The 19,418-nt window shown below is 36.7% G+C and overlaps 2 protein-coding genes across 2 annotated transcripts; one reads left to right on the forward strand and one right to left on the reverse strand.

Moving 5' to 3' along the window:
- Window positions 1–3,482: 3,482 nt before the first annotated feature.
- LOC134839167 (uncharacterized) lies at window positions 3,483–18,053 on the reverse strand. The gene is made up of 4 exons (XM_063854627.1): window positions 17,808–18,053; window positions 6,473–6,805; window positions 4,907–5,125; window positions 3,483–4,214 (listed from the first exon to the last, which is right to left on the reverse strand). Exons 1-4 carry the CDS (start codon window positions 17,890–17,892, stop codon window positions 3,607–3,609), a joined length of 1,245 nt encoding a protein of 414 aa, XP_063710697.1. The 5' UTR covers window positions 17,893–18,053; the 3' UTR covers window positions 3,483–3,606.
- Window positions 6,818–17,581, forward strand: LOC134839168 (carbonic anhydrase 13-like). The gene is made up of 8 exons (XM_063854628.1): window positions 6,818–7,105; window positions 9,563–9,810; window positions 12,400–12,576; window positions 14,343–14,494; window positions 15,268–15,363; window positions 15,674–15,803; window positions 16,014–16,123; window positions 17,190–17,581. Exons 2-8 carry the CDS (start codon window positions 9,708–9,710, stop codon window positions 17,409–17,411), a joined length of 990 nt encoding a protein of 329 aa, XP_063710698.1. The 5' UTR covers window positions 6,818–7,105; window positions 9,563–9,707; the 3' UTR covers window positions 17,412–17,581.
- Window positions 18,054–19,418: the final 1,365 nt, after the last annotated feature.

The following is a 19,418-nucleotide window of genomic DNA, read 5'->3' on the forward strand; positions in this document are numbered from 1 at the left end:
AAATGAAGACGTGCTCAAAAATAGTCCTTTGACAAACCTATATTTATTCCAAAATCGCTAAATCCTACTGAACACGCTGCGCAACGAAAAGCACTAATCAAACGCAATGAACTCATAAAGCAGAACGTTGATACTAAAGAGCTTCGGATACGTAACCTAAAGCTGTATCATAACAATGAGCTGGTACCAACTGACTGACTATTGGCTTCATGCTGCCTTCTGAATACACAGAGCCTGATTAAAATTGATCGCCGTATCAAACTTTCAAATTTTCTTTCGTTACATTCGCCTGATCTCGTGTTCCTCACCGAAACGTGGCTGAAACGTGATATTGACAGCTGCGACATCCTGCCATTCGGAGACTACACTGTTATCGGCCGAGCTGGGCGCAAAGCAACACAACATGGAGGAGTTCTTATTGCGATGAGAAAATCGTGTAATTTTCGATATTCCACTAAGGTATATTCTAACTTTTCAGCCTCTATCGAAATACACACAGCAAGCTTTGCACATTGCTTTTGCCTAATCTACAATGTTCCTTCCCAGTCCTCATATAGACTAACCATTGAAGATTTATCCGTTTGCCTGCAGTCTTGTTATAAATGGTTTAAGAAAAATTGCGATTCAAACCACATCTTAGCGGACTCTAGATATTTTACCGTGCTTGGTGATATCAATCTTCCTGATGTCTGTTGGAAATCTGGCGCGGCGATTAGTTGTTATTCGATTGATTTCCTATCAATAGTTGAAGATTTGCACTTCATACAACTTCTTGATGAGCCCTCACATGTTGACGGGAATTTGCTAGACGTTATTCTGTCCTCCAATACAGAAACATCCGTATCGATTACCGAAAAACCATATTCAGACCACTTCGGTGTGTTCTTCTCCTTTCCACTGGATTTTATTCCTTGCAATTATGCTCGTACATCAGTTTTTAGTCAAAACTTGTTCCGGCCAGATTTGTTTAACTTGCATCTGCACGAAGTCTACCAGCTGGCATGCCTTCCTCAACATGCCGATGTATCATATCAGATTTACGAATCGATTCTAACTGCGCTTCGGGGATCGTGCAATTTAAAAAGCAAAAATCGTTCTGGTCTTCCATATTACTACTCGTCTCATACGATCCATTTGCTAAATAAATTCAAGACGTTAAAGCGCAAAGAAAGTAACAGCAACGCCTCAATCAGCAGGCTTCAGGCGGCTTACGAGGAATCAGTCGAACTTGACAAGGTCATACTTTTTGATCGAGTTTCGTGCAATTCTACTAATGATTGTTTTTCGTTTCTCCGTAGTTTACGTTCATCGTCTGGTTATCCTGGCTGTCTAGCATGGGGGAAGCGACAAGCAAGCTCTGCGATATCCAAAGCAGCACTTTTCAATGAATATTTTGTCTCTGTTTATTCTGCTACTATCAACTCCTATGACTGCATTGCACAACCAAACGCTCAAATACAATTGAATCAATTAAAAATTACCGTATCAAATGTTTCAGAAGTACTTAGTAAAACATCTAACGGGTCGATAGCATGCGATTCTATTCCGCCATCTCTCCTGTCCGCCTGTGCGAATATACTTGCCCCGATAATTTGCTCGCTGTTCCAGTCAATTTTGAGCTATGGTATCTGGCCCTCTTTCTCGAAATGTGCGTTCATTACTCCAATCTTTAAACCTGGTTCTGCTATTGACGTTGAGAACTACAGACCAATAAGCATTCTTCCTAAACTCTCTCAAGTACTTGAGAGAAGCATCTTCAATTACATATATCCCTACGTTAAAGCTAAAATCAGCAACTCGCAACATGGATCTCTTAAAAACAGGTCTACAGTTACTCAGCTAGTGGAGTTTGTTGACTTAATCTATACCTGCAATGACCAAAATATAGCTATATGGACCGTCTACTTTGACTTTCGGAAAGCTTTTGACTCTGTTCCGCATAATCTCCTCCTGAATAAATTGTCAATTATGGGCCTTGATCAGAAGTTTATTGACCTGCTTTCTTCTTATCTCCGCGGTCGCTCACAGCGTGTGCGCGTTGATGGCGTCCTTTCCGAATCTCTCGAAATCACATCCGGTGTACCCCAAGGCAGTGTGTTGGGCCCCTCCTATTTCTAATTTTCATCGATGACCTTCCAGATGCCACTTCCTCTTCCATTTGCTTCTTATTTGCTGATGACTGCAAGCTTACATCTTCATCGCCGAAGCAAGATCTTCAAACCGATATTGACGAGCTTGTTGCATGGTCTTTACGAAATGGCCTAACGCTTCATCCAGACAAGACGCAGTTTCTCGCTGTATCTAATGGTTGCAGGAATCTTCGCATGTCGGTCTTACCAATAGCTAGCAAAAACACAGTGAAAGATCTTGGACTTCTGATATCATCGAATCTATCACGGAACGATCACACAAATGTTAAGCTTACCAAGGCTAATCAAACTCTTCATTTCATGATGAGGAACATTCCCTATCCATGCCCTATTGCTGTCCGTGCAAAGTTCTATAAGTTATGCGTGTTACCAAGTTTGTTATATGCTAACCAAGTTTGGTCGCCATCTCTGTGTTGTTTACGCAAAATGGAGACTTTTCACAAAAGGGCATTGAGATGGACAACGCGCTGTCAAGACCACTTAATGAACTTGAAGACGACCCGATGCCTACCAATATCCTACTATATTATATTCTATGACCTGTGTTTTTTCAACAAGCTTCTTCACCGCGACTATGACTTGGACCCGTTTCGATTTCTGAGTTTGGACTACAAGCGAGTATCTGGAAAACCCGAGCTACGACCCTTCTTTTTATGGAATCATCGAAGCTTCAAACGTATTACCGATGGTTCTTTCTTTCAACGAATAACACGTTCCAGCAATTACATTACGAAGAAGACCGAAATCAGTTTATTTTCGCCTCCGACTGTGTCCAAGAGTCAAATCTCAAATCAGGATACATCTAACTGAAAGAATAAAACTTTTTGCATTTGAAAACTCCTGCTCATGGTATCTTAAATGCATTTGTTCAAACTGTAGATTGTAAATATTTTATTTTAATTTGTTTAATGCCTTGTAATTACAGCAAGGGAATTTAAGTCTTTTAGTAGTAGTAGTAGTAGTAGTAGAAGTAGTAGTAGTAGTAGTAGTAGTAGTAGTAGTAGTAGTAGTAGTAATAGTAGTAGTAGCAGTCCGTTCCGTTAGTTTAAGAAACTACAGAACTGGAGATGATCACCTTTTTTAACCATCCTGTGAACAAAACGAAATTTTTTGCATGTCCAAAACAGTAACTACATATAATTGAATATGCAGCTTGTTGGTTACATTTTCAAGGAATAATCTTTTCATGTTACGACAAAATGTTCAATTTCGCGGAACCTTAGAATAAATTGATTGTCAAAAGTTGTTTAGTATAATTAATTGTTTGATTTTCTTGTTTGGACTTGATTAAAAATTTAAATCTCGCTTTGCATTCATCGCCCATAAGAAATATTGCTATTAATCTTAAATTAGCAATTGAAAAAGTAGACAAAAACTACAGATTGCTTGAAGCTATGTACATTATAAAGCAGTTCTAGTATCTAGTTACATTGATACTCGTTTAAAATTTGCATAATCACTTGAACACAGGCAAGGCATTATTGAAGTACTTAGTGATCAGATTCAGTCCGTGATTGACATCGTCAACATAACCAGTTTCCCTGATCGAATGCATCGACAGACATCCAACTCCCATATCAACCGTTTCTATTCCCAGTTTTGCCGCCAGAATCGGTCCGACAGTCGTCCCACAAGGCGAATCATTACGAACAGCTAATGTTTGCAACGGAACTTTATTTGTTCCATTTTGCTCGCTTTCTGCGACTGATTTCAGCACCGCCAAACTTCGACTCGATGACGCATAACGTTGGTTGCAGTTTATTTTTTGCACCGGTCCGCCGCCTAGTTTTGGTTTCATGTTATCTTCATGTTTTTCAGGGTAGTTCGGATGTACGTAATGTGCCACATCCATAGATATATGGAAGGAGCTGGCAAGCGTCCTTTCGAACAATTCATTGCTTGGTCTTTCCGACTGCTGCAAGTTGAGAACCTCTGTTACTCTCCTGATGATGGACTCTGTGAATCTGGAGTCAGCACCCTGATAAGACAAAGATCCCACTTCCTCGTTATCGTAGAGAAACGCCATTCTAATTTTGTCTTCATCTTTCAAAGAGCCTGAAGAGTCTAAACAGAACATAACTTCTAGCCAGTAAACTAATTTTCCGTTTTCATAAATAGTTTTCATTAATTGATCTGCGATCAAAAAAGTAAAAAGTCTTGCTGGTACTTCAATAGTTACTTCAAGTAAATTTTGAAATCATAGAACGAATTATTGCAGACTGAAATCCTTGAATGAGCTTCATGTCTGAGTTGAAAATCACTGTGGCTAATGCAGTAGCGGATAAGAGGGGGGGGACATGCCTCTTCCCCTCAGGGATTCGACCGCCTGACTACCCAAAGGGTCCCCCTTTGGTACTATTTTAAGACCTCCATTTTGGCTGACTAACCTTCAAATTTTTCTAAAGGCGCCAATATATACTACTTTTTTTGGCGGGAGTGGGGGGGGGGGGGGGGGGTGGTTTAAGAACGCTTGTCGAAAAAACGCAATTAAAATGCAACTGCGGTGCAAAAATTTTGGTCAAAACGGTCTTTTTAGGGCTTTGGGTGAGCTCGAAAATCGATTTGGTCAACCTAAAAAAAAAAAGATAAAAATCGACAAATTTTTGAACTCTAAGAAAATTCGCCCCATCCCTCGAGAAAATCCTAGATCCGCCCCTGGGCTAATAGAATAGATATAATTTTACAATCCGATGGATATGGCTATTAGCGGAGTTTACACCCATGTTTCTAAAGTGTTTCGTGAGAGGTTCACTTGCCTATTAAGGCATAAGTTGAAATGTAGCAGGAGAGAAGGTTGTCCAATCTGGCAGAGAAAATGAACTCATCGTTCGCTCCACCCAAACATGGTTTCTGGTGATCGTAGAGAGCTAGTTCAAAATCCACTATTGAGTTCACGTCTTCTAGGCTCAATTCTTTCTTCAAGAGTTCAACCACAACTGGACTGGTTTGATTGACAAACGACGAATGTTCCGAATCTGGAAATAACTTTGAAACAGTAGCATACCGCGGTTTGCCATACGTTTTGATGCCATTTTATGGTACCCATTTTTGGTCGACCAATGCATAAAAATTCTTAAAACGGCAAAATATATTTTTATTTTGAAATAGTGCCACAAAAATGTCTTTTCTATTTAAGGAGAAAACTTTGCTAAATATATTTATTCTAGCTTTGCAGAAGAGCTAGAAAATTCGATACGATTGACCTTTAAAAAAGGGAGACTTTTTTGAAAAAAAAAAACCGCTCCGTCGGTAAACTCTTGTGCACACCACTGCTTTGATACAGTGCTGATTTAAATTATCTGGACAAAATGAACAAACCTTAAGTTTTTCAAACAGGTTTTTTTCAAATTGGGTTAAGATTAGACAAAAAATGAAGAGAACAAAAGTTGCTTAGAAATTCCTCAGGATTAATATGGTGTAATTTTTTCTCCGAAAATCTCCGAAATTTTACCCCAAAAATGGGTCATTTTGGCTTTTTTTAATTATTCAAGAATTACGCTGAAAATACTTTGTTATTTGATAAGAAAATTATATCACAAGAAGCGCCTTACACAGCCCAACAACATTTAAGAAGGGTCAAATCTCCAAAAGTTTGCGCAAATTGTTTCAAATTTGTTTTTAAACAGAGGTACTGGGTTTTATATAGTAAAAACCACATTTATTGACTATCAAGTAAAAAATTTTTCTCTTATTCTACTTTTTGGAGATTTAACCCTTCTTAAACTTTGTTGGGCTGAGTAAAACGCTTCTTGTGATATAATTTTCTTATCAATTAACAAAGTATTTTCAGCGTAATTCTTGAATAATTGAAAAAAGCCAAAATGACCCATTTTTGGGGTAAAATTTTGGTTGAGATTTTCGGAGAAAAAATTAAACCATATTAATTCTGAGGAAATTCTAAGCAACTTCTGTTCTCTTCACTTTTTGTCTAATCTTAACCCAATTTGAGAAAAACGCGTTTGAAACCTCAAGTTCTGTTCGTTTTGTCCGGATAATTTAAATCAGCACTGTATGAACTCAAAAATATTTTCCAATTTATTTTTTCATGTTGAAGATATTTTAACAATCTCCTAAACCTTTACCTGTCCCATTAAACAAAAAGCCAAATAAAAATGAAAAACAACGCTTCAATAGTCAGAAACTTTCATTCTGTGTATAAGCGATTCATGTTCTGAATCTCTGCTCAGTTGTCCTGGAAAATTTCTCATATTCCGCTTTCACCCTGAAGCGATAATAATTATTTCAGGCGTTCGATGCCAAACAAATCAAATCAACCAAAGTATATACCACGAAATTTAACAGTTGATTGGTCGCTGGCTAACCTTTCGAGCCTTGGATCAATTCATGTTTTTCCACAGCAGCTATGATCGGAACCACATGCTTCTCCAAATTGGGTGAGAACTTCTTGTGGTATTCGCGGTCCAAATGAATACAGATATTTGGCACGTTCAGCAGCGGTTTCTCAAACTTGACTAACTTTTCTTCCAGAATGTGTCCTTCTGCCTTTAGGATTACTCTACCGGACATAGATAGGTCTCTGTCAAACCAGGTGTGCCAAATACCCCCTCCATAAAGTTGGACTCCAACTTGCTGGAACCCTTCGTTTGATTTCTTAGAAGCTGGTTTCAATTTGAGACAGGGAGAGTCAGTGTGTGCTAAAACAGAAATTACCATAAGCAACATTTTTTATTGATCAATAATTCATCACAGTAATTTGCAGTCGAGAAAACATTGAAAATAAAAAACATTGAAAACGCAATAATAAGTTATCATTAGTTTTTGAGGCACGGCAAATCTTTTGATGTTTCTGAGAATTTGTGCCTTTCAAGTGATTTCTCTGATGGGTGAAACTCAGATTTTGAAGATGGGTTAAATTTATTGAAGAAATTGGCTGTATTAATTCAACTCTAATGTTTATTGGCAGTGAGAGTATCTTGTTTATTAAATCTCAAGAGGTAAGACCTCAAAATGAATTTTATTGGCGCAGAGACGAAGCTGAGCTTTGCATCACTTGCGATACAACATTTATAAGAATAAAACAGAAAGGCACTCAAGAGCTATCAAAGAGGACTTGAGAAATGTAACCGTAGAAGAAACAGTTAGAAACAAAAAATTTTTAAAGAGTCCCAAGTGGGGTTGAATTTGGGAATTCAAAAATTTAAAATTGGGACCAAAATCTTAAGGATCTCATGAATAATATCGGAAAATTGTAGGAAACAAAATATTAAGTAATTAAGCAGACAGAATTAAAGCCGACAGCCAATTAGATGAAAATCATCAAAATTTTTCAGCAAAATCTTATTGCAAAATATACATGTTCTGCCAAATAGTATCCAAGAATGCCATATAGGTACCAAAATCAAAGTGGTATATACAATTCGGAAACGAAACCGGAGCTAAATCGAAAGCCGAAAAATCATAAGCGAAAAAGGAATATCGATGTTTTATACCTATATATACAACCAATCTATCAAAATGAATACAGATAGTTTTGAAAACAAAAGATGCCAAGACAAAAAATGCAAAATAAGCATCGGAACGAAACTTACCAAGCGGAAACAAAAAAACTTCAGCAGAAGCCCTTCACGACGAAAAAAATTCAAAAAATCTAAAATTTTGAGTCCCCCTTCCCCTCACAATACACACGCACACGAAAACGTTTTTCGGTCATCAAACGATGCAATAAGGGGCCACTAGTAGATATTAAAAAACTGAAACCGATTAATTCGAAAAAGAACTGGAAACACGAGAATTTAACAAATCGAGTTGGTAAAATCGCATCCTATGTACAAAGCAAATTTCGATTCCGCCGGATTTCTAAAATTGAAGCAATTACAGAGAAACTTGTTTGCATCAAAACGTTTCTTAGATCTGGCAACTAAGTCGACAAACAATAGGCCGAAAAAATTTAAACTGGAACTTTTACCTTTTGAAAAAACAGGCCCTGGTCAGATTCGTACCCGGTACCTTTGCCTTCCAAACGTATTTGTTACCTCCATGCTGGATACCATACAGTGATAAATTTGAATTCGTCATGAACCAAGGTACCACCAAGAGTCAATGAGTCCTGTGAACAAAGTTATTTACGGGAAAAAAGTGAAGTACACGATTGCAATACCCTTGTGTAACATGGCACAAAGGAAATTCTAAACCTCCAATGACATTACGTTTTGACATGAAAACAATATAGTTTCCACAAAAAAATCGAATTTTAGAAGGCCATCGAGTTATGTTAAAAAGCAGAAAGAAACTTCATTCGGTTATTTTATTTCTCAGTCATGAAGTCATTTTCCATTTAAAAGAACGATTCTCTCTATTTTTTTAAAAAGCGTATCAAACAAATATGCATCAAAGAGACTTTGAGTTGGACCTCAAAGCGCGTCGTAAGAACATATTTCAAACTGCCATTTTTCCGCTGCATTGGGCAAATTATAACTCCATTTAGATACCCTAGGGAAACTTATACTTTTGGAGCGATTTCCCTTCGCGTAATTAAACTCCACCTGAGCTCATTTGAATTCACAATCTGCAGACTTCAATTCAGAAATCATCAACCCCTCCCCTATTCTGTCTCAATTTACAGGGGTACTTAAAAAAATGGTCCCAAAATATCTTCTGTGTTCCCAGATTATTAAAATTAACGTTATTAGATATATTTTAAAATTCAAACAGGAAACTAATCAGAGTTTTTTACTTAAAATGTTTTGGGCAATTTCCGAGTTTTGCAAGTGAATTGATAATTATGGCAACTTTTTTTTCTTTAAAACGCTTTTTACTCTTTCAAAATTTTTCTTTTGAAATGATACTTATGACAACTGCCTTCTGTTGATAACCTTATATAGAAAATTTCCATTATAAATTTTTCTTCTGCTTCCATCGACCCGAAGCGTTTCCTTTTGTTTTTATCCGCTGGAAGTACATTTCACGTGGTCTGACGGACTACATTTTTAAACAAGGGCTTTTTAAATAGGACTCATTAAAAATGGCGAGGCTGCATTTCTGAACGAGAGTACCTTTACGTGGGCGACCTGTTTTAAGCACTATCTTTGAGCAAAAGAAGGGAAAACTGAGACTCTTTTAGCAGACTAGCGTTATACAACTGACGCATAATTCATTCATAAAAAAACGCTTGTTCTTGCGGGCACCTATTTTTCTGACTTGTTAAATGTAACAGCAAGCCTCTTTTACCTTCCGTTGAGTCTACGCTTAGTAGCCTCAATTTACAATAAGAATCAGTCTAGATTAAGACTGGCATTTAAATAATTTCCTTCTGCAAACGCAGTTGCTTTCGGCGTGGTTGCTTAGAACAATAACATATCAATCCGACCTACTAACTTCTTTAAATAGCATTTCAAGGCCGAAATATATTCAGGCTTATTCTTATTTATTAAAGAGCTAGTAAATGTGTTTAGGGTTTGTCACCCCCGTTTACATTAGCTGTCAATAAGTGTTTCTACATAACTTGACATAGAAAAGAATCTCGGCTCTTGAAAGAAGTAAATATCTATTATCGTAGCCTGAAATTCAGCCTTGTTGTCCTTGGAGCAGAGATTTGCAATGGACTCTTCGGTCGATTCTCAATTTGTTGCAACTTTGGTGGCCTGTATAATTTTGAACGTCGGATGTCTTCAGGAGAACTGGTACGGATACCACATCCGAGGTAAGATCAAACTTCAACTGACATTAGAAGATTTGTTGCTAAAGCAAACTCGAGACCCATGAAGCGTTTGTTTGGCGGCTATTGATAATATTCATATGTATGTACAAGTATGGGTCCCTAACATTTTTAGCCCCTAAAACTCATGTGAGTAGAAGAAGAAACTTTTTAAAACTTCGGAAACACTTTTTTATGATTTACCCATCTTTCATACTTGCTTTTTATAGGAACTTTACTTTCATACTTGTACCCATATTTATATCGTCCAAAGGCAGATTGAATGGGGTATTTATCAGGCATTCGACCCTCTGACCACCCGAAGAGTCACCAATTCAATCTTTTTGCAGCAACTAGAAAACTCACCTCAAGAAAACCTAGATTCGCCAATGAAATGGTCTCATGCATAGGTCTCTAGGTATTCAATGGCTCAACCTAATCAAATTATTGACAAATTCTTGCAAACGAATGGACAATTTTCACAAAGGCGAAGCGGAGCTTCGCACCACTTGCGATACAACACAAACATACAAATACTGATGCGAATAGAAAAATGAATTGGCTATACTGGTGCTGCACGAAAAATGTGATTTCGAAAATTGGACTTTACCCGAAACCTTAGTTGTTTCTCTACTATATTAAGAAATAAGAGTAAAAAACTTTGAGATAATCAATTATCCAAAGGAGATAACATTTCTCTTACAAAAAATTAAGAAGTCGCCGCTTCTGCATGAAACAATATCGCAACAGCTTCTTTCAATTGAATTTTTCATCTCAGATTTGATTTAAAGATTAAAAATTGTAAATTAAAAGAAAATTAAAAAAGTTTCTACACAACGGTCAAAAGTTCTAGCGAACGGATTTCCAAATCCACATTTTTCTGCAAAAAGAGCAGGTTGTGGCCGCATAAGCAGAGAAGATTCCCAAAACCTGAGAATTGGCACAGTAGTTTTCACGTAAAGCAAAAAGTTTCCAAAAAACTGTCAAAGTTTCAAAACATCGACTTGTTTGAAGGCCTTAACTTTTTTCTAAAACAAACTGGGCATAGCCAGTTATAAAGGTAGGCTGAGATTTGGCACAGGATAGTTAGCGAAAAAAGTTCAAAAAACTGTTAAAAAATCCGAGAATCATAGCTTTTTGTGTAAAAAACAGGGCGTAGCCGCTTATGCAGAAGGGATTCACGCAACCAAAAATTTCGATTGAACCCAAAATCTTAGATAGTTCGAGAGGATAGTTCTCGAGAAAGGTCAAAAGCTAAAAAAAAAACTGTCAAAAATTCAAATTTGTGAATTTTTCGAGAGCCAATATTTTTGGTGTCAAAAAATTAAGGTATAATTCCATAAGCAAATGAGTTTCCCACAACCCTTTTTTGAACCTAAAATTTCAGATATGGCAGGCTAGTTTTCGAGAAGATTAAAAAAGTTTAAAAAACGGTCGAAAAATCGAAAACTCACATCAAGAATTTTTTTGAGTAGAACACTTTGTGAGTGGCCGCTAATGCACGGGAGTTTCCCAGTAACCGTTATTTTCATTGAACCCACAGTATCAAATATGAGAGGTTAGTTTTCGAGAAAAAAAAATTCACAAAACTCAAAAATCAAAAATTTTACTATCCGAGGGCCATAACATTGTTAGAAAAAACTTGGGCGTAGCCTCTCATGCAGGAAGCTTTTCAAAACCGTTCTGTTCATTGAAAGCAAAAATTCATACTTGAGAGGTGTAGTTTTCAATAAAACTAAAAACAAATCAAAAATATGAGTCAAATATTTCCCCCACAGACTTTTTCGAAGGCTTGGTATAGAGGGTTCAAGTAAAAGGAGACTCTACGGGAGTATGCAGCCACACAGTGAAATAGGCGGTCTTTCAATTGCTACCCCTTTTTTGAAAATCTGTAGGAGTTTCTGAAAAAAAACTAAGATGTTTCCAATTAATTTGGAAATAATTTTCCATAATAGAAAAAATCAACACACCGATTGTAAACATACAACTAATTTGCAAAGAGCGAAGGGAGTGTTAAAATTGCGTTTTCCTATAAACGAAACAAAAGTATGTCACGAAGCCGATTAAAAAATAGGCCGAAATAATTTGCCGAGGAATGATTTTTAGCGAAACAAAAAAAAAGAAAGAAATACAAAGTCAAAGTAAGTGAAATTACAAAAAGGGGGATTAAACCAAACACTAACAGCAACATTAAAAAATGCGAGCAGCAAAAGGAAACGATGTCAAGATGTGACAACTATGCCGGCAACAGATAAGCAGACACGTAATTAGCGGACAATTTTATATCCGTCCCAGGCGTATTGGTTACCTCCAGGCTAAGTTGGCCTGGAATGCATAAAGTTTGAATTAATTATGAGCCAAGATACAATAGATTTATTTGATTCTGTTAAACAAGTTGTTAACCCGAAAATAGTCTATATTCCAGTTTGATAACGCTTGCCAATCGCAAGCGTAACAAAAACTTAAAACACATTGGCAATAATATAATATAAGAATTCAAGATAAACCAATCGAAGAACAGAACGATCACTTGGTTGATTTGGTTATAAAATTAATATTTTGATCATGTTTTATAATACATTCATATGCTTGCAGATCCCTCGGAGTGGGGCAAGATGTATGCGAGGTGTGCGGACAACCACGACCAGTCGCCCATCAAGATAGAGGAGGCAGAGACGGTGTATGATCGTGTGCTTTCTGCACCTGTGTTGCATGGAGGGTGGGAGTATGTTCCCACTTCAGTACTCATGTTGGAGAACAACGGCCACACCAGTGAGTACATCATTACACATAAAGGCGAAGTGGAGCTTAACACCACTTGCGATTTACCAAAAACATAAAAAGAACGAAAAGAGGCGAAAAAATGGAAACGTTGAAAAAAACTAGTTCAAGCAAAAATTATATTTTCGTATGTCTCGATAGAAGTTCAAGCTAGGCTAACATGACAGGATTAAATTAGCAACAATCACAGCTTACGAAGAGGAATCAGCCGACAATCTTTGAGCAGACACAAGTTGAGCAGAAAAAAAACGCCTTCATTAAACATCTTTACAGTTTTAAGACCCACCTGAGACTAGAATGAACACCATTTGCACTTTCAACTACAAAGGAAGTCGCCCAAAGCACAAAAAAAAAGAAAAACCAGAGATGTGGCAATTAAGCCGACGATCTTTGAGCAGACAACTGTTGCGCCAAAAAAATAATTAAATCAAATTAAAAATTTTCAAGTCCACCTCCCTGAACCTTCAAAGAACAACACTTGCACTTGCAATGAAATTTGCTTACAGGACAAAAAAGATGTGTGATGTGACAACTAAGCCGACAAAACTTCAGAATAAGGGAACAGTTCAATTTTCACCGATTTTCCGAAACCACACACTGAAAAAAACAAGGTCCAGCCGAGAGTCAAACCCCAGACCTTAGGCTACAAAGGCGACGGCGTTCACTCTAGGCCAAGTGGGAAGGAACCTGGTGGTTGCGAAGCTTCATTAAAAAAGCAAGTTGAAGAAAAGTTGAAACGTGTAAAAGTTAGCTACTGAAAAAGTCTTGTTCCCGATTTCCAGACACTTGCTCTGGCAAGTGTAATAAAACCTGATTTTGTCGAACAGAAACTTCCGCCCTCGAAGCAAACATATTTTCATTATGCCATAAAACAAACCGAACCCGTTTAACCGAAAAAAAATATATGGATAAAAAACAAAATTATTTAAAATCAGACTTGGTAAAATGACAGGTTACAAACTTCAATTTCCAAATCAAAAAATAAATTCATGCTTACCAACATCAATTTCAAAAGCATGCTTAACAAAACAGCCGAAAAAAAAACACAAAAAAAAACAAATTTATTTCAAAGAAAACGGGAAATGAACCGACGGAACCAAAGACGAAAACCACGAAAACCACGAATACGAAAAAGTTCGAACATTTTTTTCAAGAAAATTATTTGAAAAAAGCTAATACCGGAAACAGACTATACCTATTTACTAGCTAAATGAAGGTGGTTGTATTTGAATTTTCGAGAAATTGAAAAAGTCTGAAATTTACCATTCCTACACATTTGACCATTCTGTGCCTAAAAGTTATTTACGGGAAAAACAAGTCTAGTACCCGATGGCAATACCCTTGCTTATCGCAAGGGTAAACACCAGGAAAAAATACCAGGTCTATAACAACGAGAAAAGTCCACAAAAAGGATAATTAGGGCAAACCTTGACAACTTACATTTCTTCTACGAATAAAAAACAGAACTTATCCATTCTATTGGAGATTTATTATCACAGATTTTCATTATAGCTGGCATGAATCAATATGTAACGCTAAAAGAACACTCAGTATCGTCCGAAAACTATACTTTTATATAATAAAATCTGAAATACCATATCATACAACAAATGAGTAAAATAACCAACAAAACAATTCCGGTGTTTCTTTCATAATTCGTCATTTTGTGTGCAGAGCATTTAAATCAGAGCTTGGCATTGCAATAAAATAGCATAGCAACAGGAAGAGACTAATTAATATTTGAGATGTTGTTCCAGTGGAGCTGGTGTTCAAGGACAACCACATTAGGATGCACGGAGCCCACCTGACACACGAGTTCTACCTCAAACAGTGTCACTTCCACTGGGGAGAGGACATAGAAAAGCCAGGCTCCGAACACTGGCTCAACGGAAAACAGTACGACGCAGAGGCAAGTCCCAATAACACCCTACACTATTGCAAGCCCAAATTATTAATACTCATTCATTATGCAATTTCTTCCATTCAAAGGTCTTTAATTTTGCTTCAAAGTTGAAACATTCGTCAAACTTTTCTTGGATTTCTAACAATACACAAGAAATATTCGTTGAAGTATAAACTATTGTGATTTATTATGTCAATAAAAAACATAGCCAACGGACAGTTGGAAAACGTGTAGAAGAACAAGGAAACCGAAAAAAAATTGATAGGAAATTTTTGAGCATTTATCAACTTTCGAAACTCGAAAGAAATACAGATCACGTTGAAGCTCTTTGAATTTCGCATATTGTTTATGATTGGCACTTTTCTTAAAATTATCTCATTCAGAGAAATCTGAGAAGGAAATCTTTCATGTTCCGCTGGTAATTCAGAACATTAAAGTCCATTTTTGAAACTAGAAGTCATTCACGTACTTCGTGACTTTTGAACTTTCGCTGTTTGATAGTGGACTTCGTCTTCCTGTTAGCAAAGGAAGTGGACTGAACTTAAATGAACTGAAAGAAATCATAAGTCAAACTAGAAGCCATTCACGTTTTTCGTGACCTTTAAACTTTTGCTGTTTGATAGTGGACTTCGCCTTTCTGTTAACAGAGGAAGTGGACTGAACTTAAAAAGTCATCGAGACAAATAAGTGAAAATAAATCTTATTGGTAAAAAAACTGCAAACAATTTGCAGGGTCTAACTTGATTCTTCTGATTGACTGATGAGTCGCCCTGTTTTAGATGCACTGTGTGTTCATTAATGTGGACTTTGTGCCTGGCACTGAGGAGGAGATTTATGACAGGGAGGCATGGGCAGTGTTCGCAGTTTTCATCAAGGTCAGTGCATTAACAGTTTATCAGGTCGACGGACGAACAATTTATACTGGTTTATTTGAAAGTCTATTGCTATGCCCATAGCTATTGCTACTTGAAAGTCTATGGCTATACCAATTGAGTAAAAAAAGTCAAAAAAAAATATTAGAAACGCTTCGATAGGGTTGAAAAATTTAGGCAAGCCATTTTGCTTTCCGAGCTCTGCTGAACTCCTTGAATGACAATCTCACATAACTCGGTATGCTGCTACCACTACTGATTGCAACCACTGTGACATTAACCAAACAGTAAAAATGAAACAATTTCATTTCAGTTCGATTCCGAAAAACCAAACGAATATATAGACTATCTTCTGTCACATACAGATGCCATTAGGGAAGCAGGACACAACTACAGCTTCAACCAGGAGAAGAAAAAGGCAGACATTCGACACCTCCTACCGGGTAAGTGAAATAGCGAAACACGGAGATCATGAAACTGATAATAAAACGAATGTTTTCGATTAAAATAGCGCTTGAACTCACAAAGATTGTCTCATATATGCTCTTCTGTTGATAATCTAAATCTTAAGAATGATGTGAATACTTACAAATGTTGTATGGGCTCAAATGAAATCAATCATTATGAAGAATACTATTACTTTCTGTTTTCAGACAACCTGTCCGAGTACTACCGCTACCAGGGTTCTCTCACCTCCCCGCCCTGCTATGAGTTTGTGGTCTGGACCATCTTCAACAACCCCATCCACATCTCCCGTGACCAGGTAATAACTGAAATAGACTTAGTGGCTCCGCTCAAATATCCCTGGCCAGAAACTTCGATTTGAGTCATTTCCGAGAGCCAATGATCTAGTAATAAACCGCCAAACTACTAAGTTATTCTCAAACATGATCTATTTTAGTAAAAGCACTTTATGAAAACCTTATGATCTTATTGAAAACGTACCTTTAAATTTTTGATGTACGAAAAATCTTTCAACGGGTGATTCTCTGACATCAACAAGGTTTCTCAATTTGAAGGTCTGCTTTGAGTTACATGATAAAGACAATTTTTTTGCAATGATAACGTAAAAAGTGGTCAAAACTTAAACGAACTTACGCCGCAGAAAAAACTATTTAGCCTTGTTTGAATCACACGCTCGAGAAAACCTTGCATTTCCAAGGTCAAAAATCTGAACAAATTGGAACAACGGGCCATCTACATACATATTCTTTTTGGATAAAAAAATGTATTATTTAATTCATTTCAGACATAACTATAATGCATACTAACACAGAAACTCAAAATAAGAATGGAATCAAATAAACATAATAATAATAATTGTGATTTGGGGGGGGGGGGGGGGTTTGGCTTCTGCAATTTTTAAAAAAAGGTCGACAAAATTGTCGATATTTTTTTTGCGCCTTTTAGCTTTCGTAATTGGAGTGGGCAATTTACTTTATACCAGATGAAATTGAATTGAAATTTAAAAATCATATATAACTAAGTGCATTCATGAATGTATTAATATGTATGAATTCACTGTGTAACTATAAGAGCTTTGATTAGACTTTTCGTGAAACAAAAAAAAACAAAAATCATCAAAAGCTATGTAAGTGAAAATCATTTCGTTCTTTTACACTTAAGATAGATACTAAAATGCTATCAAGTGGACATAAAAATAGTTAATATGTCAACTTTCACACTTTTTCATCCAATTTAACTTAGGGTGTGAAATTATTATGATACGTTTTCAACGCCGCCCTGTATACACATCGATAAATTATTCAGTGCAACCAGAACAAGGGATTGTTGGTTCGACGATGTATTCGCTATAATAAGTGTTCTAGGCTGAGAAGTTGTTCGAGCTGCACAACTTCGTGAAAGAACGCAATGTCGGCTACATGAACATTACTGGCAACTTCAGACCTCCACAACCACTAGCAGGAAGAACGGTTTACAGAAGTTTTCGAGACATCGACGACAAACTCAACACCGCGTACGATCAACTCAGCAATGGGTTGGTGATTTTGTTCACACTATTTGCTGCTCTCTTCTGTGCAAGAGATTAGAAAAGATTGTCAGGAAATGAGGATTTAGAGGCGGCTCAAATGTGAACTTTTGTCATATACGACTGCCCAACTTGCATCAATATTGCATGCTAAAAAATTTTATTACTGTGATTATTGAAAACTTCCTGTGTATTTATGATATTTTAAATAAAATTCAGCAGTTCCTTGTTTGCTCATTTTTTAACTTTGTACACCTTTACACTCACCCACGACCCACTCCTTAAAAATCTACAGTACGCAATAAACTTTCGAATCTGGTCGGCCACATTTCTCAATATTCACATTTTCTCAATGAAAAATGCTTCAAGATCAAGAATAATAAAAAAAAATTGCAGCCTTGGTAACATATCGAACAGCTTGGCCTGGTTCATTAAATCATTTTAGAAAGCAGCTTACCGGATATCATTTTGATGCCATTTCCTGGTTTGTACTTCTCTCCTACTGAGAACATGCAGATTGAACTAGAGTTCCGCTTGACCATGTAATGACCTCCTCTCTTCAAGTCAGTCCACTCTTCATTCTCAATTAGACTTACAAATCTGGAAGCTGCCAAAGTGGCTTCAACATGTGCCACTGTGTGAAATGGGTCTGTACATTTGGATAAAAAGTCAATGACTTGTTTGCCAACGGATTTAGAAGCCATTGTCTGAAATTTGTATTTTTATTAGTTATGTGGATAGTTTCAAATAAGCGAGAAAAAAGTTATAACAATAAAAAATAAACAAGCAATAAATTTTAAACTATGGCCATCAGGCAATTGGAATAGTGTCAATCAACTAAGATCTTCCGGGTAACCGCAGATCTTCGCCACTTAATTTTAAAATTTAAATGAAACAAGTTAAATTTCTTGGGATTTGAAAAAGAAAAGTTCTAGAAAAAAGTCTCCCGACTGTAAGACACTTGCTCTCACAAGTGCAAAAATACAGGCATACACAATTATCAGTAGTATGCATATAGTGCACTAGGATCGGGGGGGGTTGTCATACATGGATGACCATTAGGTATAAATCATAATGGTCACCATGTATTAAATGATCAGCAATGGTCACCATGTAATAATCCTAATTGTCACCATGTATAATTTTATACCTAATGGTCACTATGTAATAATCCTAATTGTCACCATGTATAGTTTTATACCTAATAGTCCTCATGTAAAACTTCGGTATATTATTGAGTATTCCCACTGAACGTTGTGGAAACGGGAATGGAATTAGGTTTTGGTCGGTGCATGTTTTCCCTTCTAAAGTTTGGGGGTATTGATTTGTTTACATGTAAAATGGCGTTATATACCTATTATATGCGACCAAACTATATGGTATATAGGAAAGCACAAGATTTTGGCAGCGTAGCTTAACTGTTGCCTGCGGTGACCGATTTCCTTCAAAAATGCATGTTTTATTACTGAATCTCGAAGAAAGGAAAATTCGTCAAGTGCGGCGGCCGCCACCTCTATTTAGGCAAAAATCAATATGACCAAAATAAGAATGAAAAATTACTTTAAGCCAAATGAAGCTAAAAAATAAGGAAAAATTACGAAACACCGAAAACTCTAAAATAATGAAATTGGCTTGAAAATTTCGACATTTCCATTTTCCGTGTCTACAGGAGACTGAAAAATAAACGTCTGAAATCTATGACAAAAGCTTTGATTTTATAGAAAGATTGAAAGAGCTAAAAGGTTGAAGTGTCTAAAGATCTTGAAAAACGAGAACACTGATGAAAGCCAAAAGTGCCCATTAATTTTGCTGCAATCATTTCTAAGACTTGTACCTAACTTGTTACTATAAAATTGAAGTGGAACAAAATTTCTTGGGGTCCGAGTAGAGGAAAACGCATGGCGCTCGACTCTCAGCCGAAAGGCGGCGTTTCGAAACCCGTCCGGAAATTGTACTGAAAGGAGGCAACAGTTGCTGGTATGGTGATGTCCCCCCATAGATCGATTTTGTACTTTTTTTCTCACTTTGATAAAAAGCCTAACTTCTCGAATTACTGCTATTCAGTTAA

Source organism: Symsagittifera roscoffensis, chromosome 2 (genome assembly GCF_963678635.1).
Source record: "Symsagittifera roscoffensis chromosome 2, txSymRosc1.1, whole genome shotgun sequence".
Classification (NCBI taxonomy): domain Eukaryota; kingdom Metazoa; phylum Xenacoelomorpha; order Acoela; family Convolutidae; genus Symsagittifera; species Symsagittifera roscoffensis.